The 23,625-nt window shown below is 41.8% G+C and overlaps 1 protein-coding gene across 3 annotated transcripts in view; it reads left to right on the forward strand.

Moving 5' to 3' along the window:
- Positions 1-23,625, forward strand: part of AFF1 (AF4/FMR2 family member 1) — a 207,602-nt gene that overhangs the window by 88,900 nt on the left and 95,077 nt on the right. For all 3 annotated transcript variants that reach the window (XM_039250545.1, XM_039250546.1, XM_039250547.1), the window contains 2 exons: positions 20,314-20,434; positions 20,838-21,758. In XM_039250545.1, coding sequence (XP_039106476.1) covers positions 20,314-20,434; positions 20,838-21,758 — 1,042 coding nt within the window. The remainder of the gene's footprint in view (positions 1-20,313; positions 20,435-20,837; positions 21,759-23,625) is intronic.

Raw genomic sequence — 23,625 nt, forward strand, 5'->3', positions numbered from 1 at the left:
GTGTTCGGTATTGAATTATCTTACTTTTTCCTTGGAGAGATGGGTGGGAGAAGCATAGAGAGAATAGGTGAGAGGAGAGCCAAGGCCTGTGCTGCTTTGCCAAGCACTTGAACTTCAGTCGTATATACTTATTAATAATAGCTCACAGGCATCAAATACTTTAACCAGGTATTAGGCTAAGCACTGTGTATTAGTTAATTTAATTCTTACAACAGTCCTAAACCTTTTGGTACAATTAGAGCTTAGCGTTTGTGACTTACCGTGTTGGCCATAGCTAGTAGTGACAGAGTTTCAAAGGTACCTTTCACAAATGCAACTATTAGGAAAGATTTCCCATGTCTGTTTTCAATGTGCTGCATCATGGTGGCTGCTGTCTCTCTAGAAAACTAACACTGTGATGTGGAGAATATTTCTCATGATCTACAGCACTGGCTCTCAACTTGGGGGAGTCAGGGAAAGGAGGAGAAGGTTATTTTACCCCCACCCCATGCACAGGGATACTTGGCAAAGTTTAAAAGTATATTTGATTGTCACAGGTGGGAGGAGAGTGTGCCACCATTACCTAAGATGGAGGCCAGGGATCCTGCTAATCATTTCACAAAACACAGGACAGCCCCTGACACATGATTATTTGGTTCAAAATGTCAATAGTGCCATAAATGAGAACCGCTGCTCTGCTGGTTCCCCCCGGTTCATAGGTTTGGGGGTGTTTATGCTCCAGAGAGCATCAGGACATCATAACCAGACTCCTCAGCCAGTGCTGACTCCAAATGTTAGTGACTTAGACTTCATTTAGACACAGCATGTGCAGGCTGCTGCTGGGCACCATGTGGATAACCCAGCCCCATAGGAGAGGGAGAAATGGAAGAAACATTTATGAGTGTGGTGGGGAGAAAGGTGTTTGTTGAAGCAGAAGGGGCGTGGGGCAGGGAAAGGCTTGGATAGGTATAAGCTGCAAAATTTGAAGTGTAAGACCTGAGTGGGACAAAGCACAGCTGGAGGTGCATCTGGGGACGTTTTTAGATTTCCCTTTTCTTATTCGCCTGAGTGCTCTCTGTCCAGTAGCTCACTTAAAACTCATATTAATTTTAGGGAGTTGGCACCATTTTTATCTCTATTTTTTAAAAATGGCCCACATTCTGGTTAAATGACTTGGTCCAAAGGACCTGCTAGAAAGTTGCAGAGCCCAAGTTTTAACCCATCACTGACTCCAGAGTTAAACCAGTTCACTCTGTTGGTAAGCAGAGTGTTCCATCCTGTTTGTTGCTCAGCCTCCTCTCTGCCTTCCCTGAATTCAGCAAAGCTGCTGTAGGAGACTGACAGAAGCATTCTCCATTTGGGGACCTTGAGTGGCCATCCGGTTGCTCTGTAGTGGGAGATGATACAGAGGGGTCAGAGGTGAGGGAACCCATTAGCAGAGAACTAAGGCAAGCCTTTTAAAGCAGCAAGGAAAGAATTCCGAGTGACTTGAGGCCTCAACATATCTGTCCGGGAAGAGGTTGCCTGCAGAAGCATTTTGAATTAGCTCAAGGGAGAAAATAAAATAGGCAGAAAGGGAGATTGGTAGGTATAAGGTAACTGCCTATTGTATTACAAATTTACTTGTGTAAAATGCGTGTCTAAAATCTGAACCTTTTGTATCTTGGATATCAGATGTAACCTAAACTAGGGAAACCATAGAATCAGGCCCGCCTTAAAGCTCAAAGCTTTCTGGCTTGGTAATTTTGTAGGGAAGGACTTGCAGGAAAGCCACTTTGAAATATGAAGAAGGAAATGTGATTCCACTGGTTCCTTCATAGGCACTAAATCTGTACATGGAGAAGTAGGACAAGAATTAGAGAAGATTGATTTTCTGAAACCTCACAACCAACCTAGTTCTCAAATAGGGACAAACAATGATACTTTTTTTTTTTTTTTTTTTTACAAAGATGAAGATTGGAGGAGGGAAGGAGGAAAGGTGAATTAAGTCTCCAGGAGATTGCCTGAAAGCTTTCCAAAGGGGAGTCTGAAATGTACTCCTCCAAATGTATGTATGTATCTCTACTGGATCACTTGTAGTTTCTCAGCAGAACAAAAGCAGAAGCCCGGGCAGGATTTTGCAGGAACAAGGTAAGGTTTTGCTCAGTGCGCAGTGCAGTGTGCAGGCATACATATGCTTGAGCTGTCTCAGTTCTGCCAGGAGCAGCTGTTATGGTGTGTCTCACAGAGTTCAGGACCACTCTTCAGTTCCTTTCCTTTCAGAGAGCCGCTCTACTAGTTCATAGATGAATTTGTGATTCTCACTTACCCTTTAATGATGGAGGCTTCTGCGCGAACCTGGAAGTTTATCTCTAGATGTGTGTGATGGAACCATGTGAGATTTCCTCGTGTTTGGCAGCCTCAGATCCTACTGTATTTTCTCATTCTTAGGGCTGTCGTTCCTAACATTATATAATATAAATTATTTTATGTATTATAAATTTTATATATAATTATAACTTAAATGTACATTTTTCTATATAAAATACAAATTTGAAACATTCAGAAAATTGGAAGAGTTTCACAGTAAAAAGCCTTATTCCCAGGTTATACTGTTATTAATACTCTATTATACTTGTGTTTCCGCATATGTACTCCTCTCTTCATTGTTACATCCATCCATTAATCTCTTATGCCTCTTGTGTAGGTTTCAGACCTCAGAATACTGCAACCTGTATGTCATTAACTGAAGTTAAGTATTTATTTACAGGTTTTTCCCCCTCTTTCGCCTTAAAGTGTAGGTGCCACGAAATGCACAAATTTTAAGTGTACTGATACATTGTGACAGTGTGTACGTCTGTGTGACCCAAACCCCTGTTAAGATACAGGACTAGGGGCATCTGGGTGGCACAGTCGGTAGGGAGTCTGACTCTTGGTCCCAGCTCAGGTCATGATCTCCCAGTTTGTGGGTTTGAGCCCCACATTGGGTTCTGCACTGATGGTGTGGAGCCTGCTTGGGATTTTGTCTCTCTTTCTCTTTGCCCCTCCCCCCCACGTTGTGTGCGCGTGCACTCTCTCACTCTCACAAAATACATGTAAAAAAATTTTTTTTAACGTAAACAAATTTTTAAAAGAAGATATAGGACTAATCTTAGGGTTATTTTTTGGTATGTATGTTGGAAGATGATTGGAAGATGACTAAATAACCTCATTCTTGTTTTTCCTGTTTTCAAGGTATCATGTCTTTAGATTTTTAAACTGTATGATGACTTGTGTGCGCTTGATGATGTCTCATTTTGTAGAGATTAGGCAATTTCTTGGGGTCTCAGGTTAAAACCTTTGGATTAAGGTATATTTTCCCTTACCTAGGTTGTCTCTTGCTAAGAATTCTTGGTTATTTTATGGAGTTTTCAGGATTTTTGACCTTCCTAAGATATATTGAATCTTGTTTTAAAAAATGACTTCTTCCATGACTGAGACTAAAATTGCTTCTGTGACTAGGCATATGGTGACTGCTTTCTTTAAAACAAGCAAAGCCTTCCTTTACAGAGTGCTTTGAATGCTGGAATCTGACTCCAAAATCATTAAATATTTTTGGGATTTAGTCCTTTTCCCAGTGAAAGACTTAATGGGGAGTAGAGACTCCTAGCCATTCTTTAAGACTTTCTTTTTTCTGGGTAACAGAAATGCATGTGACAGAAAGGCTGCTTCTTTAAGAGTGCATGTAGTAGAGAGTTGCCGGGATGATTGGGTTTTGTTCTCCTAGGATTATGCTGTGGAAGTCATAGGTAGCCAGATGGGCTCTCTTCTGAAAGGTGGACTTAGTTGATGTCACTTACCGAATATGTGTGGGCTCAGGGCTCTCAGAGCCGCCTCCTTGGACCACGATGACTGAGAGAAGCCTGGGGGTGAAGAAATGCCTTCCCAAGTAACCTAGTGGTGGGTCTGTAGATAAACAGGGGCCCTGAACTGGAGTGAGGCAAGTTGTACTTTGTCAATTAGCCGGTTAAATGTTACCTGTTTATTTCTGTTCTGTTATCCTCCAGCTTTTGGTAAAGTCTAATGTAAATGTTTCAGCCATTTCTCAGCTACTTATAAGGGAATAGTTGAGTTTATGATTGGGCCAGAGTTGCAGGGAAGCAACATTCCCCTGAGGGCAGAGTGGGGGTAGCAGCCTTAATTAGTGAGAGATCCCCTAGAAGATTTTAAACCCAAGGAATGAGATTAAAATGTGTAAGCGGTTCCCTCTACCTACATTTGAAAATCTCAGTTTAATTTTATCAAGGCTGTCAAGGCTGTTTCTTTATATTGTCAACCTGACAAATGTCCTTTTATTTAAATAAAGGTATTCAAACCTAGTGATGCAGTCTCCCACCACACTTCTAAAAAACCAGGACATTTGAGGAACAGTAAGTTCTGACCTTTAATAGCAGCCACTGGCTTAATTCTTCATATTTTCCGCAAACCACACCCGCCTGCTGGAGTAGATAGCTCAGGGAAGTTGGATGGACTCACTGTGCCTTGGGAATTTGTAATTCCCAAGCTTCTCCTAATGTTTTCTTCTACTCTGCATTCTCCCTCATCTACTGCCCTCCTCCATTCATTTCATCCTAAAATCATACAGAATTGTAGTGTGAAGTCCATTAACTCCACTGAAGATACAGTTGGAACCAGCAACTGGTTTTTATGCCTCCTACCTCTCAGACTTCACCAACACAGCCTTTTGAGACTGTTAACCATAGGCCAGGGCAGGGTATTACAGATGGAGAAGCTGAGTCCTGGAGGTAATAGATAACATCATACAGTGAATGATGCCAGATTCTGGAGGCCACTAGTTTGGCACACTTTTCACCACACATGACATTATGCTCATCTTTTGGAATAATAAAGCATTAAAATGAGATAGAGGAGATGAGTGGAGATTTCTCATCTTTACCCCCTCAAGTCAGGAAATCTGATAAGAGAGAAGTTTGATGTTACTGAAAGACCTGTGTGTTTCAGAAGAAATAATTTCGGAAATAGTCTGAACTTTACTCCTTTAAAACGAAACACTTTATAAACTTTTAAAATCCACGCTTTATCTTTCTTAATAATTTAGGGTGTAGTCTAAGGACTGACAACTCTTTGCTGTAAGGGGCACGATAGTAATTATCTGAGGCTTTGCTGTCCTTGCGGTCTTTGTTGCAACTTCTCATCTCTGCTGTTCCATACCAAAGCAGCCATAGACAATATGTAAACAAATGGGCAGGGTAGTGTTCCAATAAATCTTTATTTGTAAAAACGGGCAGCTGAGGCAGATTTGGCCCATAAGCCAGTTTACCAGTGCCTGGTCTAGTCCATCATTTTATTTCTACTAACTTTGTTTACCATACAGTTTTAGGTTGAAATCTAAGCATTGATCAATGTTAATGCATATTGGAATGTTTTAAAAAAAATTTCCCCTCTTTGCCACTGGTAGCCTTATTCTTTTTCAACTAATTTTACTTTAAGCCTGAAATTTCTGGGCTAAGCAGGCCAAGAAATCAAGGAACAGTTTCAGCTGGAGGTGTTCAACTAAATGCTCCTTTTAGATTTATTATAGAGCTTGTAAAATCATGGAATTGTGACTGCCGGCTCAACAAACACAAGGATACAAGGAGGTCTTGAAAATAGTGTAAAATCATTTGAATTAGGAAGTCAGGCCAGACTTTGCACAGCAAGGCTCTGTATTGAGTGGGCACCAGGACTGTGTTTTTTGGGGTGGGGCGGTGAGGAGGACGGAAGGGTGGGAGGAGCGGTCAGTTTTGTTTCTGTGATTGTCGGAGGCCTCAGTTAAGTCCATTTGCATTCTAAAGTTTGACTTCCCCACTCTGTTCACTTCCTAAAATTGACAGCTTTTCATGTGCAAAATAATTTGAGATCATTATTTGAGGCAGAGGAAGGCCTATAGGCCACTCTCAGGGGATTGCTGCCTTAAAATATATTGAGGCTCTAGGCTGGCTGATGGGAGTGGATGGCTGCAGAAGGCTGTCATCCCCATGAAATATCACTGGTTCTTTGGACACCTTCTGGAGAAATTTGGAGTTGGGGAATGCGGTGACATGGTACAAACACCCCCTGGTGAATGATCACCCCTCCACAACTTACATGCTTTCTTAGCAGGGGCATGCGGGCCCCTTCCCGTTTTCCAGACTTCTCATTCTTCAAGCTCAGATGTCACCGCTCTTAATTAAATCATCCCAGGCTCCTTCCTTTAGACTTGGTGTTTTTCTCCTCTGATTCCTTAGCACTTGTAACCAGCCTCTGTAAATCACTCTTAGCAGTCTGTTCCTTACCTCACCCCCCCCCCCCATCTTTGTATTTCTCCCACTGGATTGTCGAATCCTTATTCTTTTGTCCTAATCCTTATTCTTTTGTCCTTAGGTCTAGCACATAGGCATGGAGTCAATATTGACTGGAAACAAAATAGATTTTATGTTTTTATTCTGAGGCTTACGATGTTGAATTGGACTACAGAAAGCCATAGAAGTGCATTTGTGCTCTTAAATAACGTTAAGTAGCATAAAATTTAAAATGCAATTCTGTTTGAGGAAACTTTTAGGGGCACCTGGGTGGCTCAGTCAGTTAAGTGTCCGACTCTGGCTCAGGTCATGATCTCACAGTTCGTGGGTTCGAGTCCTGTGTTGGGCTCTATGCTGACAGCTAGCTCAGAGCCTGTAGCCTGTTTCAGATTCTGTGTCTCCTCTCTGATCCTCCCCTCCTCAAGCTGTCTCTCTCTCAGAAATAAATAAAGCATTAAAAAAAAAACCCTGTTTTACAGTTAGAGACTTTTAATATAAATCATCAGTGCATTTGGTAATTTTAACTTTTTGCTTACTGTTTCCTTACAATGGATGTATTAGCTTCTGCTTCTCAGAGTGAAAAAGGGAAATTTCAAAGCATTATAAAGGACCCTACTCCTGAAGTGTATTTTTTAAGGAAAGGGTTAAGTAAACCCTCAGATGCTAGTTTACTAGTGTTGAAGAAGGTGGTGGGTGCTGTATTAAGTTTGATAAATACTCTTTGTTTTATGCAAGTGAACTGCCTGCTGACACTGATGGGGGAAAGATGATATATTCTGCATATAAATGTCCATGGCTGGGCCAAAATCCAGCCCAAAGAATCCTGACAGGCTTTGTAAGGTTCATAACACTGCTTAGCAGAGGTCAAAATGAAGGGAGACTTCTCCAGAAAAACAATGACTTACTGTTTAGCTTTAAGGAGATGCCAATTATAGCCAGTTGTAGGAGGTGAGCTGGGGTTATGATGAAAATGAGAATATTTAGAAACATGTAATTGTTGCTTGTTGCCATATAAAATACCAATACATGTTTCCAGCTTTCTTCTCCTATAATAATCTCCCTGTTCTTCCTACTTGCAAAGTCTGTGGAATGAAATGGAATAGAATAATGAAGCTGCCTCTAGTTTTTATGACATTAAGCTTTCTCTCTGTGAAAACAAGTGTGACATGTGCAGTTAACCGAAAGAAGATAACTGGAAGTCAAGAGATTTAAAACAAAACAAAAAAAACGACGATTCTGTAAAAGCACATGAACATTTTGTTCTTGTCTGTTTTGTGTGATATGCAGATAAGGTTAGTTATCTTTGTGTTTTTATGTCCAGGTGTTTGTTAGAACATAAAACAAGGTTTTTAGTCATAGAAAGTTTATCTTTTCTTATGTGGGACACTGTCCATAGCAGCCTGTTTAACTAGGCTTAAAATATAATTGGTGGTGGCTCCTCCTGGAAGTTGCGTGTTGCCTGGGGAGTGTAGGATCTTAGACTTTAGTTTTAGATATACTCCCATAATGGAATACATTTCATTAAATGAATAGAGGAGCCATACAACTTTTTTGGTTTGTTCAGTAACTGAAATGTGTTGGTGGGTTTCTATGTACTTATTTAAAGAACAAATGTTTCTTAATATTCTTAAGAGAAATAATTCGCCGCTTGCCAGTTTTCTTATTATCTTATCAATACACAGACATTGTTTTTCCTTTCATTTTCCAAATGAAGCCTTTCCTGTTTCTTTTTGCTGTTGGTTAGCAAGGCTGAATGCTGAGCGTTTGTTCTGGCTTAAGCAGTACCCGGTACCTTGGCCCAGTGTCAAACAGTTCTTCTTATCGTATGTGGTGCAATTGGTTCTCTGGAATGTGCGTGTTAGAAGTTCAGTCGTTGGGAGGGACTCTTCCTTTCGGAGTGGTAAATCCTGTACAGTTTTCTAAGCTGCTCTACAGAATGTAATTCATTCTGTTTGACAAACATTGGGAATTAGCTGGTGCTCAAAATGTCAACTGACAAAAAAAATACTCAATTATGTTTAATCTCTTATGACTCTTCTTAGCAAATAAAACATAAACTTACTCGTAAGTAATTACTTGAGACAAGAGTTGCCCCCTCTCCTCTCTCAGTCTCTCTAGGGACATTTCAGCAGTCTCAGGAGACACAGGAAGAATTTGGAAATGATTTGTTTGTCTCTTGCTTTCTGGTGCTATACTTGAAAATTTGATGTATAAGCCCATTATCTGGAAGGATGATCTCCATAACTGCCTGGTGTTATTTATTATTTTTAAGAAATGTTTGTTTATTTTTGAGAGAGAGAGAGAGCCTTGTGCAAGTGGGGGAGGGGCAGAAAGAGAGGGAGGCACAGAATCTACGCACGCGCCAAGCTCTGAGCTGTGAGCACAAGGCTCGAACTCATGAACTGTGAGATCATGACCTGAGCCGACTGAGCCACCCAGGCGCCCCTATAACTGCCTAGTTTTAAAAAAATAACATACTGTCTTTAGAAAATGCTTCTGTTAGCTTCAAATTGTATGATTTGTTTTGTTTTTAAAAAGAAATCACTACCTGAGGTTCTGCATCTCTGTACGCAGAATTCCACCGGTTCAGCCAATACTGAACTGATTTAGGCTGATGGGTTAGTGCCCGCACACAGTGTGGAACTAGAAGAGAAAAGCTGACTGGGCTTCTGTAGTTCACATTCCTGGAGGAAGCGAGTGTGGAGAGCCAAACATAATTAAACAGATAAGTGAATAGGCAAGGTAATTTTAGATAGTGATAAGAAGAGATGGAGGGTGGAGTGCTAAAGAACCCGAGCTGCAGGGGGAACCTCGCTGAGGGGCTCATTTACCCTGAGGCGTTAGTTGCCCTCAACAACGTTGCCCTCAGCTCTCTGGACAGAGAGCATCCATGTGGGGATCGCCAGTGCACAGCCTGACTGATTCCAGGCATGAGAAGGCCAGTGTGGCTCACATTTGAGAGGGGCAGGGGGAGGGGAATATATCCTGAGGTTAACAATGGAGAGGAGGTGTGCTGGGGATGGAGCCTTATAAGTCAGGCTTTTGGGTTTTTATCTTGAATGCTGAGGGAAGCCTATGGTGGTCTGTCAGCAGTGGAAGGAGCCACATGATCTCATTTGCACTTTAGAACTCTCTAGACCTTGTACTTTTTGTTTTCCCCATAATACATTTATGGCAGCATGGAAAGATTTTTCATTGTGGGATTTTTGTTGTTGAAATTTTAGTCCTAGAGAGAGCTTATTCATATCATTCTGAATCTTACTTGATTTAAGGGGTGGAGGCACCTGGGTGGCTCAGTCAGTAAGCATCAGACTTCAGCTCCGGTCATGATCTTGAGTTTCATGGGTTCAAGCCCTGTGTCAGGCTCTGTGCTGACAGCTCAAAGCCTGGAGCCTGCCCTGGATTCTGTCTCCCTCTTTCTCTGTCCTTTCCCCCACTTGTGCTCTGTGTCTCTCTTTCTCTCTCTCTCAAAAATAAACATTAAAAATTATTAAAATTAAATGTGTATTTGCTGTAAATGTTACTCAAAACTTTTTGGTATAGTGTATTTGGACTTTTATGACTAATATAGCAAACTGAAGAATAAAACCTGTCATATTCACTGATAAACATATGGTGTTAGCTGAGGCACTTTTCATTCACGGCTGACCTGGGAAGGAGAGATGAGTCATTTAATGGGTACAACAGTCTGGTAAAATCAGTTTTAGGTATTAGACAGTGAATCATGTTTTGTCATCAAATAATGAATAAGACTGGCAGACTTCAGTACAATTCTGGATTGTTTGAGTAATACTTGAATATATCATTAAATCAATGATGTATATTAAGCATCACTTTTTGCTAAGCACTGTGCTCTCAGAAATAGTCCTTGCCATTAAGGTGCTCACGGTCTAATAAAATCTGTCGACACGTATACAGTGCATCTCATTTTTTTTCAGTGTAATCGTGGGCAGATTTGCAAGGACACGTGTATCCCAGCGAAAGGAGCCCTTCACAGTCGGGAAGGGAGGTGAGAGTGGAGGTCGGGCTAGGGACAGTGATGGAGATGCAAGGATATTTCAGAAGGCTTTGAAAGTCAGGGGAGGAATTCATTAGAGAACTGGCCAAGACAGGGGCTTTGCATTTCCTCCACGTGTCCCAGTTCCTTGTGTTCATAGTGTCTAAAAGGGAGAGGGGGCAAAACTGGGTCTTGTGCATTTTTGGGTGAGAAATGAGGAGAAAGAGGTCTTGCCGACCCCGCCCCCCAAAGATTAGAGGTAAGTTGAAGCCAGGTAGTGAAGGGTGTTGCTTGGCTTAACAGTCTCTATCAGTTTTAATCCTGTAGGTAGTAGTTGGGCTCAAAAATTGTAAATAGGTGAATAACAAGGTCAGATTAATGATTTTTAGAAAGTTCAGTGAGGCATCTGTGTGGAGCTGAGTAGCTCAGGACAAGGAGCCTGTTGGGGGGGGGGCTGTGCTCCAAGTGAGAAGTGAGAAAGTCTGCACACCACTTTATTTGAATTGTGGATGCTTAATAGAATTAATGCCCCCCCCACGCCCATCCCCCCGCCCACAGTTTTTTTGTTGGGTATAAATTAGGTGAGACAAGCAATAAAAAAAGCCCCAAACTTTGAGCTTATTAGTCTACTTCTTTCCTAGTTTGGGACTGTCGCATTCTTTTAATTTGAGGCTCTAATGATACAGACTTTCCCTACCTTCATTTTATAAGTATGTGATGGAGTCCTTCATGGTCAGTTGAGTGTGTAAGAAGAATGTCATGGTAATGAGGCCAGTGCTCTGGTTGATTCTAGTACAGATGAGACCTGCAGGGGGAAGAGCCAACAGCTTCTGCCCATGTTTCTGATTAGTGCCAAATGTGCAATTGCCAGTAAGGCAGGTGGTCTGAGGTAGTTCTGAACACCAGGGACCTTTATTAACTAAGTAAGAGGACATAAATCATCAGGTGGCAGATTTATCTCTAGTGAGCCTGTTGCCACTAGGGGAGGTGGTGGTTTCTATATGTACTTTCAGTTAATATGGGTAAGAACTGTCAGCATTTTAGGGAACCCCTGTTAGAGACTGCATTTTCTAGAATTTTTCAGTAACAGTAATATGTGCTCTTTTCAAATCACGTTAAAAGCAAATTTTAATTAACCCCTAGCACATAGATTGCCAAATCTTCAAGGTCAGGAATGATTTCACTTGTGGTGTTCGTATAATTGTGCCATTTGCTTGTTGGCCTTCGTCAGCACTAGTTTTGGTTTTTGTCTGTTTTTGTTTGTTTTAATGTATGTTTAAAATGTATTTAGAAGGTAAAGGACTTGGTCTCCTACACATAGGAGTGAAGTAGCTCATCTGTCTCCTTTCCCCTCATCCTCTCCTTGTTGAGGCTGTGTATCCTCGTGCACACAGTTTCCCTCACTGCCCTTTGAAAATCAGTGAAGAAGACAAATTCTTGTGCTTTTCCATCTATAGGGTAAAAGTGCCTCTTGAAATATGTTTATGATCTGTTGAGATAACCAAAATGGACTCTATAGTGAGACTACTTTTCCAAAAAAAACAGCTGCTCATGTTTGAACTTTGCAACATAGTCTCTAATACACTGCTTTATGCACATGGGTCTGTAATTACTCATAAGGGTCAAAGACGGAATCCAGGGCCCAAAATCAGTTTTCAGGGGTTCCAGTGAGAGTTACTGCCAAAATGTTCAACACCCTAATGTTTCTTTAGCCCTGATCTTGATGTTGTTATATAAGGCAATTTCCTTGTTTCTCAATGTTTGTTTGTTTATTTTGAAAGAGAGAGAGAGAATGAGAATATCCCAAGCAGGCTCCTTGTTATCAGTGTCGGGGCTCAAACTCACAAACTGAGATCATAGCCTGAGCCAAAACCAAGAATTGGACACTTAACTGACTGAGTCATCCAGGTGCCCCAGTCTTTTGTTTCCAATAAAAAATTTTAACCACACAAATATTAAATGGACACTTTAAAAAATTTTTATTTTTGAGAGAGACTGCATAAGCAGGGGAGAGAGGGAGAGAGAGAGAGAGTCCATCCCAAGCAGGGCTCTAACTCATAAACTCTGAGATTATGGCCTAAGCCACAATCAAGAGTTGGACACAACCAACTGAAGAACCCAGGCGCCCCAAATGGATATTTTCTAGTGAAAAGAGTGTTAAAATACTCCCTAAACCACCACACTACGAGTTAACATCCTCCATCCTAATCAGGTGCTACTTCTTGATAGATTTTTATAAAGTGAATCCTTTCGGACCTTTGCCACATATTAATATGCATGCAGAAAAGTACCTGGCACCCTGCAGATTCATTTTTGAGAGGTAAAAATTGACATGTCTCTTACTAGAATGAGAGTGACTTAACTTTTTACTTGTTTGCCCAGGTAGAGGCTGTCTCAATTTAAAATCCAAAGAATACCTTGTAAATTATATAAACATATCTTAAAGGTAGGATTAATTTTGCAAAATGGAGTTACGTACAACTCTCTGAATATTCTAATGAGGCTCAGTCTTGGGCGACCGGCAGGAGTGAGTAGCAAAGAGCTGTTACTTTGAGAAGACCCCCTGGGATCCTTCAGGAAAACAACAGTGACCTCGTGCTATTTTGCCATTTCACTTGGCTGATACTTTATTTTTTATGTTAATTTAGGTTTTGTTTTTAAAATTAAGGCTTAAGTCTTTGGGTTTTTGTTGTTATTGTTGTTGTTTGTATGTTTCTTTTATTGTGTGTGTTAGGTGATAGGGGAGATAATGAAGGTGAAATCCTTGGAAGATTTAGTGGGGTGATTATTATTTATGAGAAAGCCTGCTGCAAATTTTTTCTCATGCAAAAAGGGAAAGGGAAAAAATTCTCCATTCTTTGTTTTTTGTTTTTTAATTTTTTGATGTTTGTTTATTTTTGAGAGTGCGAGTTGGGGGAGGGGACACACACATACACACACAGAATCCAAACAGAGTCCAGGCTCTGAACTGTCAGCACAGAGCCTGATGCAGGACTCGAACCCACAAACTATGAGATCATGACCTGAGCCAAAGTTGGACGCTTAACCGATGGAGCCACCCAGCCACTGCAATCCTTCATTCTTTGCAGCAACATTTCTTCTACTTTCAAACTTGAGCCAGTTGATTTCTCACGTTTAAATTGTATTTATGAATGATACAGTTTAATGACAAAACTAACTTTCTGCTTTGAGGCCTATTGACATTTTTCTGTAAAGCCAGTGTTTGAAAAATCTTGCCTGGATATTGGATTGTAAGACTAGAGGAACATGGGGAGAAAAGGGCCAGAAGATGGACTTCAAAAGTGAACAGGGGTGGCTTTGAAAATAAAGTCCCTTGCACATGAGAAAGAACCCAAGCCTGCTGTTCTTTTGCCTCTGTGACACATATATCCCAATCTCTAAACCAGAGTTGCCGAACATTTGTGAACAGGCATGAGAGCTTTACGTTTTGCTTTATCCTTTGTTCATTCAAATCCCAATGCCATCAGTCTCCTTAAAACAGTATAAAGGACTTGTTCTTTTCCAAATTTAATGTACGTGGCTGATTTTAGGATTTTTCTTTTCCTTCCCACCAAATGTCTCTTCCATGCCTAGGGAGATAAATCCAGAGGAGAAATTACAGTCTATTCCCCCAAGAGAGAATTAAACTTTAAAACGTGAGTTCTAGAGAGAGTTGGTCCCATCTATCAGAGGCAGGTCTGTGTGAAGTGGCCAGTGGAGGGTGATGAATGGGTAGTCAGCTGTGCACAGCCTGCCCTGCAGGCCCAGCGTTGCCATGGGAGCGCCCGGTGGCATTCAACGATCCCACAGGACTAACCTAGATTAGCAGTGTGCGCTCCAGCCTGGAGGAGGGTGCTTTCGGCCCACCGGGCCGAGCCTGCATGCTGCCCCACTGCTCACCCTCCTTCCACATACAGTCTTTCCTTCTTTAGTGTAAGGGAAAGTGAGAAAGAGGGATTGCTCTCATTAATCCTGACAAAGCTGGGACTTCATTTTTATCATGGTGTTCTAACACGTCCACCCATAACCCCAAGGAGGAGCATTTGAGAAGTCGGAGTCAATGTGCCCTGACAGGCCCCAGCATGGGCTTGACTAAATGACGGCATTCAGGGGCTGAGTGGGCAGCTCCGAATTCCTCAAGAGTGCCACCACCTCTCTGAAAGTGAGAGCATCCTGACGTGTTTTAGACTTCCGGGCTTCATCCGGGCTGCTGCATGGATGAGAATGGTGAGGTTCTGTCACTGAAGACCTCGGTGGCGCAGGCCAGCCCAGGGGAGGCTGGTGCACTTGTGTTCTGCATGGCACACCTGGCCGTGGGACATGAATGAAGCCTGTGCTTCCCCCCTTTGATCTTTCTAGTTCACTTAAAAAAAAAAATGTGGCTGGAGGTGGTTTGTTGCCCGTTGCAGAGATTGTCCTGATGTGTCAGTGCTGCAGCCCTTGCAGATGGATGGTGGACAGTAGCATATAATCCAAAACAGCCGCGTGGCTACAGAAAGGCATTCCCTGTTTTTTAGAGTACCTAATGCAGACTTCCGAGGGAGCTCATGGATATCTGCTGGGTGGGCAGGCTTTGCACCCTCTCCGTAGGGGCATTTCAAAACCATGGACTTGTTTCTGAATACAGTCAGCTACTTCAAATCATCATGTGACTTGGTGGTCTTTGTCTCCCCAGGTGGGCACTCCTGGGCCCATCGGACCACTGGCAGTGAGGCCCTGGGTCATTGGCCAGAAGTTACTGGGAGTGGAGCCCAATATCGGGCATGTCATGGCTGCTTTGGTACAAGTTTAGCCCATTGGAGATGACTTATGAGTCCAGAAGTTATTATGGGGCTGATGACCTCAAATCGGTAAATTCAAAAAGGCTCTAACAAAAACAACAACAACAAAGGTTCCAAAATGAGAATTTGTAGTACAGTGTTCATAATTTGAGGAGCAACTTCATGCTGCCGGCCATCCCTCTCTCAGAGGGCTCTCTGTCAGGTCCTTCAGAAAAGACAGACCTGCGTGGATGTATTTAACCAAACACATTTTGTGGCACCAGAATTGCACTGCTGGCAGGGATAAAACCTGAATTAATCGGCACGTACCTCTTTGAGACCAAGGAATTGTGAGCACTTATAAAGGAACACACAGCCTACCTTCTTTGTTGTTGCCCTGTTTAACACAGCCTGAAAGCTTTGCCCGCAGAACTGTGATTAGGGACACACACTTTGGTGCCAAGCAGGTCTGTATTCGAATTTTAAGGTCTATTATTTAATAGCAAGCTAATCTCTGAGCTTTATTTTCTTTCAGCTGGAAAATGGGGTTAATAATCTCCCTCTGACAGTCTTGTTGTGAAAAATAAATAGGAGACTGGCGCGCTGTGCCTAAATGAGTGCTGACTGAACAGCAGTGCTAAGTGGTGGAGGCCCTGGCTCTGCTGCTGCAGTCTTCGTTGCTCTTGTGTCTGGGTTAGCTTCATTAGAGCACTCCACACAGCACATAGCACACACAAGTGTGCTATCTTGTACTCCTCAGGACCACCTGGAACTTTGTTACGCGTGCATATCTCAGGCCCTGCACTACATCTACTGACTCAAACTCTGGGGGCAGGTCTCTGCCCTCCACGTTCTGATGGGTCCCCCAGGTGATGCTAATGGTCACTGGTTTGGGAACCTCTCATCTAATGCAAAGGGAAGGACAACTCCTGGCTCACTCTGTTCTGCATGGAACCGTGAGAAAGTCTAACAGTGAAACGCTGATGTTGGGATGAGGTTATCCTGTGAGGGAGAATGTTTTCTCCTCCACAACAGAGGAAATATACCACCTTTAATTAAATGAAGTGGTAGTCAGCTTGTAATTATTCAAAGGTAATTAACCGTTTATGAATCTTGTAGGACATGTACTGCTACCTAAAATCCCCTTATTTAAAATTCTATCTAAAGGTCTTTGCTTGGACCTTGAGTTAAAAACAATGACGTGTAAGGCTGAACAATGATTTACTTACTCATGCTACTACTTGTGTTAATATCTTACTACTTGTGTTAATATTAAAATTTGTATTTCCCCTGATGTCAGAATAGAACCAAGAAAAAGAAGATATTCATGAAAAAATTTGCTTACAAACTTTAACAAACCACTTTACGCCATTGCAAACTTATAATAAGTAAAAGCCAAATAAACCATAGAGCTCCATAGTACAGTTGGCAAAACCCTGTTAGTTGCAAGAGTCCAGAAGAATGAGGGCTCACAGCCTGTTCTGTGTCGTCCTGGGAACTGTGGACTGGTCACTTCCTGTCTCTTCTGCCTTCCCCTTCCCTCTAGGGAGTGAGACCCAAGAGATGGTGGGTGAGACTGAGTTTTCCTCTCAAAGTGTAGACCTCCTAAAACTCGCCCTACCAGTGACACTCTGAGGTCTTTCTTCAGCTCCCCTGTTTTTGGGTTTTCCAGTTGAAGGGGCATAATTAATAAGAGAAAAATACATTCAAAGCATATGTCTACCAATAAAATCTTGCTGTGGGTTTTTAACATTTTTTTAAACTAACGAAATAAAACCAGTAATTAAGCAGAGTCCTTAATTTAATAGGATTTCTCCCCTGTGGGAGGTACCTTGATTTTTGAATCACACAGCAATAAGCCAGTGTTAGGAATTTTGTCAAATTGGCTGCTTCTCATTATTTCCATAATAGACTTTATTATTTAGGAACTAAAACCTGGAAGCATGGTAGAACATACCAGATGCTGAGATAAGGCTGTGCTGACCAATTTGGAAATAATTCAGTAATTTTAAGCCAGGGTAGCTTTTCTTAAAGGTATGTGTGGAGTCGACAGGAAAGTTAAGTGAGGACCCGAAGTAGTCTGTTGGTTGAGGTGCTACTGTTCACATCCTCACTTTCCAATCTGGATTAGGAAGTTTGGCCATTTGGGGTTCACTTTACTGAGACAGGGGTAGCAGATATTCAGAAGTGGGCAGGACTCTGCCTCACGAAGTGGAACCAAAGACTGTGAACATGCTCATGCAGATAAAGATCCAGGGACTCTGCCATTGTAACCAGCAGAATCCGAAAAGGGAGACCTCCCTTCATGGAGAGAGTGGTGACCCAGATGCCCCTGGGAAGCTGCTTCTCCTGGTGTGCACCCGTTTGGGGTACAGCACCAAATCGCTTTAGAAAAGAGAAGCTTGGCAGTTCAGGTTACCCAGAGGACAGTTGCATGTCCCACGCCCTCTGTAAACAAAGTGGCTATAAAACAGGTTTGAAAGGAAAAACTTACTTCCCAGTCAGCCCTCTTTTTGGTGCCCATGTATGTATGTTAATGTTACATGATTGTTTTTTGAGCCAGCGAGGAATTACCAAAATTCTAAACTAATTGAAAGGAATTCCAGGTGGTCATCAAGTCCACTGTGCTTGTTTTCTTTCTTATTTTAATTTTTTAAAATCTTTATTTATTTTTGAGAGGGAGAGACAGAGGAAAGCAGGGGAGGAGCAAAGAGAGAGGGAGACACATAAGCCAAAGCAGGCTCCAGGCTCTGAGCTGTCAGCACAGAGCCCGATGTGGGACTTGAACTCATGAACCACGAGATCACGACCTGGTCTGAAGTTGGACACTCAACCAACTGAGCCACTCAGGCGCCCCCCACTGTGCTTCTTTCAACCAGAAATAAATCTAATTGTCTGAAACATATGAGATTCAGACTTTGTTAAAGAATGCTCCACAGTTTCTGGTTTAGTTTTTCCTTAACTTTTTTCAGTATGTTGACTAACATAAATTATTTACTTTGTAGTTCTCTTAAAGTAGGACATCTTGATATCCATCATTTTGGAAAAGTTTTTGATAACGATGGTCAAAGCAGGTAATTCTTTGCCACATCCTGATGAATATACCCAGATAGCGTAGCCTGCCCCCCCTCACCTTAACGCTGTAGAAATACCTACAAATAACTTTACAGATGGCTATTTTTTTAAAATGTTTATTTTTGAGAGAGAGAACATGAGTGGAGAAGAGGCAGAGAGGGAGTCAGAATCCGAAGTGGGCTCAGTGCCAGCAGCAGTGAGTCCAGTGTGGGGCTTGAACCCACGAGCCGAAGCCATGAGATCATGACCTGAGCCGGAGTCCAATGCTCAACCAACTGAGCCACCCACGTGCCCCTAGATGGTTATTTTTTTAAATTGTCTTTGCATATGTCTTTCAGAGTTGTTTTTTTTTAAATTATAAGTAAGTTTTTAAAAAGATACTGTAAGCATAGCGTCTTTTTTTTTTTAATTAAAAAAAATGATTAGCTTCTATGCATAGTAACATGCTTTTAGCATCAGGAGAGAGATAAATATGAGTGACTCTATTTTGATGGAGTTCATATTCTAGGGGGAAGGGGAGGAAGACAGAGGAGTAATCAGTATGTTCTATGAGCACATACCTGGTGGATTTGAGGAACTCTTTAGAGTGGTTAACATTGGAACCTTCACTCCATAGATTTGCTGGTGGCTGGAAATCAGGGATGGGGGTGTGAGGTTGAGAGAGAAGCAGAGAAAATTGTTTAGAATGAAAGCATTGAAGTCCAGGTTGTCAGTGAGGAGCAGGGAATAGTGTGGTATGCCTGGAATATAGATGTGGTTTGCGGGAGAATCCTATTTATGTCTAAGCGGGTCCTGGAAGAATTGGTTATCATTCGGGGTTTTGAGGGTAGGGATTGGAGCAACAGGCTGCCTTTAACAGTGTATGTTTGGGGATGGACGTGACTGTCAAGAAAATGCTTGTGGCAGGCCTGCAGGGAGACAGTAGGATTATATCTAGAGTAGATCTGTACCAGATTATGGGAGAATTTTAATGCCAAAGCAAAGATTTAGAGTTTATTCTGCGGCAGCAAAGAGCCATCAAATTCTTGTTATTTTAAAATATTCATAGTGCCATGAGAACGAGAGCTTTATATTGGATTTCTCCATGAAAAGCCTAAATTATTAGAGAGACAAGATGTTGGGGAGGCAGGGAGGTCAGTAAGGAGGCTCTTGCCAGAGGAAATAAGAGCAGTCATGAGAGCAGAGAGGCCAGGAAAGGGGGTGTCGGAGATCAGGGTGAGTTTCTAAAGACACGTACTGTCTTGGCAAGACAATTGAAAAATTTCCTACTTATTTATTCACATAATGTTGGGGGAAAAGATTCAGTAGATACCCTAGAAGGAAGTGTTAATGAGGACAAACGATGGTTTACAGTTCTTATTTTCACTATTCTCATACATCACCTGTGGGGGTCGAGAAGGTGTGGCCTGTGTTGTCCATCTGAGGCAAGCCCACTTTGGTTTATATGCCAGCTAAAACTGTACTCTTGTTGGTTTCCATCTCTGCAATTTTTTCATCAGTGAATGCATTTTTTAACCCCTTTGGTCCCGGGGCTGATGATTTAGGGTATATTTTTATGTGGTTTAAGTGGAGCAAGCAAATTATCAGACTTCTTGGTAGGTAGGGATGACATCTACAATTAGATTTTCCCATCCTTGACATTTGAAATGAGAAATAAAAATTATCTTTTTGGGTTTACATGCCAAGACACTCCCAGTAGAATAGGCTGAGAATAAAGTAAATGCTGTTTTGGGTGGTTGGTAATCTTTTAATTATGAAATAAGCCTTTTGATTTTAATCTTCCAAAATGTATAATACTGATCCAGGAAAACAGTCTTTTTAAAGTTCACATCCTGCTGATTCTGTCAGATGAAAAGCTTCTACCTCTACCCCATATTTTGCAAGCTGAAAGTAAAAATATCATTAATCTTGTCTCTGTTCCCTGACTGCCTATAAAAGACTGTTCAGTTTGGAGTCGGTCCTGAGCCATGAAGGCAGTATTCCAGAGTGAATGCTTAGGTTTCCAGAGCCAGTACCCAAGGCTGGATGGTCACAGCCTTAATCCAGGAGTGAGTGGAGGGACTTAGGCTTCCCTGAAAACATCTCCCTTGTCAGAACCTTCTTGTTGACCTATCCTGGCCTCCTTCACACATTTACATATGCATAGCAAAACTTGGACACGATAAATTTTATTGTTTTTGTTCTTTTGCGGCATATGAAACAGCTTGTACAATGAAGACAGAAACCTGCTTCGAATTAGAGAGAAGGAAAGACGCAACCAGGAAGCTCACCAAGAGAAAGAGGCATTTCCTGAAAAGATCCCCCTTTTTGGAGAGCCCTACAAGGTATTTACCGAATACTAGAAAGTCTGATATATGATCATATTTAACTCTGTGATGAAAATGAGTTTGAACAAAGGTCACAAATGTGAAAATAAGACACCTTAGGTTGTTTTTGAAAACAAACTATGAAAATTCTCTGGACATTGTTATGTAAATTACCAAAGTTTATCATCTTTTGTAACATTAGTCTCATGTCTTTAGTAACCTTTGTCCATGACAGGCTTCTCAACAGGGGAACTGAGTTTAAATTGCATGTTAACGTTTTCTGTCACACATTAAACTGAAGTTGGTTCCCTCCCCTTTAAGTGGCATTATGTAACATTGTTTATTAAATAGTGGATTTCCTTAGTTGTTTCTTTTTTTTTTTTTTTTCATGTGTCTAACTCTGCTGTCTTGTCTTTTTCAGACAGAAAAAGGTGATGAGCTATCCAGTCGAATACAGAACATGTTGGGAAACTATGAAGAAGTGAAGGAGTTCCTCAGTACCAAGTCCCACCCTCATCGCTTGGATACTTCTGAAAATAAGTTTGGAAAGCCAAGATATCCTTCATTTCCTGAGAAGGGGAGCAGCATTCCATCCCACCCCTTCCACTCCAGTGCCCACCACCAACCTGTTAACACTCCTGCCTCCGGACCACTTCCTGTTGGTAACATCACCCACAATCCAAAGATGGCACAGCCAAGAATGGAACCAACATCAAATCCTCACATCAGAAGCTATGGCCCTCCAGACAGCCAGCACCTGACCCAAGATCGCCTCGCTCAGGAGGGGTGCGGCTCTGCTCATCACAAAAAAGGTGACCGCAGAGCTGATGGAGACCGCTGTGCTTTGGTGACAGACTCTGCCCCAGAGAGGGAGCTCTCTCCTTTGCTCTCCTTGCCTTCCCCAGTGGCCCCCTTGTCACCTGTACATTCCAACCAGCAAACTCTTCCCAGGACACAAGGAAGCAACAAGGTTCACAGCAGTAACAGTAACAATAAAGGCTACTGTCCGGCCAAATCTCCCAAAGACCTAGTGGTCAAGGTCCATGATAAAGAGACCCCTCAAGACAGTTTAGTGGCAGTTGCCAGCCTTGGGGTAGCCCCTCCCCAGCCACCTTCTCAGACTTTTCCCCCACCGTCCCTCCCCTCAAAAACTGTGGCAATGCAGCAGAAGCCCACGGCTTATGTCCGGCCCATGGATGGTCAAGATCAGGCTCCAAGTGAGTCTCCTGAACTGAAACCACTGCCGGAGGACTACCGGCAGCAGACCTTTGAAAAAACAGACTTAAAAGTGCCTGCCAAAGCCAAGCTCACCAAGTTGAAGATGCCTTCTCAGTCAGTTGAGGTGAGTGAAATTCCGTATCTGAGGCAACTCTGCTGTGAAGGAAAATTTGAAATGGAAGGTCCTGGAGAATTGAGGGCACGGGTGTCAGTGGCTTTTGGGTCGTGAGACTCCTTTTTGGCTTTGGAATCTTGTTGACCCAGAGAGAACTCAGGTCTGAGATGAATTGCTGATGACAGATATTGAAATGTGATTTTCAGGAAGGTCTTTAAAAAAATATTTTGATTGGGCCATAACTTACATGCTGTAAAAATATAGAGATCATGAGTCCAGTTTGCTGTGTTTTGTATTCTACATCCCAATCACGGTATTTGTCATAAGAAAGATTCGGGAAGGTTTTGAGCTATCGTTGTTTTTCTTTTCACTTGTTTGTTTGTGGGAACACTGACATTAACATTGTAGAGCAAAAAAAAGGGGAGGAGGTTAATACTTAGTTTTTCTGAGATCCAAACCATAAAAAAGAGGTTAAAATGTTGGAGGCAAAGTATTTCTAAAGATTCTAAAGATTTCCCTGTAAATTATAAGAAAATCTGAAACTGAAGTTCTGTTTTTATTTATCACCTAAAGAAGAGTGGGGGTGTGGTGATATCTCATTTGAGAATGAGTCACAAATATAATACAGAATGTTATTCAACTCTGGCTTTTTCAAGTAACCAAAATACTTTATCTTTTTAAACAAAGGAAAAATTCCTTTTTCTGCTCCCTTGGTAAATGGCAGCATTGTGTTTGAATGAAGAGAATCAGAGCACACATCTTATCACTGGAATTCTAAATTAGCACCAGTTACTCCAAAATTCAGATTAGTAGTGCAAAGTGAAATGTTTGAAGTGAATTTGTCTTAAAGCTTATCTGTTAAGGTAATGTCCTTGGTTTAGTCACATCTATTGTATAAGCATCCTAATTTGCATATCCATTGCTCAAAGGCTTTTGTGTGGACCCAGATATCAGCCTTACCTAGTGCTAGAAGGTAAAATTCCTTAAGGTTTAAAAACAAAACCAAAACAGACTCCACCATGCTTAGCTGGAAAGATAAACCCTTATCTTGAAGGAGGAAAATCTGTTCCTCTGGGGTGTCAGCTTTTGGCTTAGAGAAGAGCTTATGGCTCTGTCCACAGAGATGGAGTGTCTCTGGATGTCTTCACGGAGTGACTTGTTTGGAGGCTGAGGAAAAATGGGAAAGCAGGAGGAAAGCAAGTGGTAGAAATGACCAGAATGGCAGGACTCTATATTTAACCCCGTGAGTTATGAAAATTCACTGCAGTGAGATGTTTACTAAACATTGCTGTGCTGGGGGAGAGGTAGGCAACAAATTAAGTCAGAGTGAAATGAAGTGAGATCTTCCCTCACAGTGATCAGTCAGCCTGCCTTATAGTTCAGACAGTAAAGAGTTTAGTGGGATTTTCTTTTATTTATCCAGTAACTGTTTTCCCAGTTTAAAAAACAGATAAAAGGAAATTTAAACATATTTTCCATAAAAACAAAAAAAACATGCAACTAAAAATTACTTTAAAACAAATTTAAGACAAATTGGCAAATATTTGCATTGTCTGCCAAGTGCTCCACCATATGCTTAAGCACAGGGTGGGATGCCAAGCAAGTATTGGTGCTGCCCCAGGAGAAATGACAGTCTAGTGTGTACATCAGCCTCCACACATGAAACAGAGGTCAGTGGAGTCCAGGCTATCTACTGCTTGGTGCCTAGGAGAAAGTTTGAAATGGCAGTCATAAAGCCGTGAACCAAGGTAAATTCAGTAGGATTTCTAGTAGACCTTCCAGGGGAGAGAATACTGGTTAACTTTCTGCTTTCTTGGTGAAGAAAAGATAAGCCAAGTTGAGATTTCTCCAAGGTCTTAAAGCTCTTCAGATGTGA

This window comes from Hyaena hyaena, unplaced genomic scaffold, assembly GCF_003009895.1.
Source record: "Hyaena hyaena isolate Hyena2069 unplaced genomic scaffold, ASM300989v1 scaffold_373, whole genome shotgun sequence".
Lineage (NCBI taxonomy): Eukaryota > Metazoa > Chordata > Mammalia > Carnivora > Hyaenidae > Hyaena > Hyaena hyaena.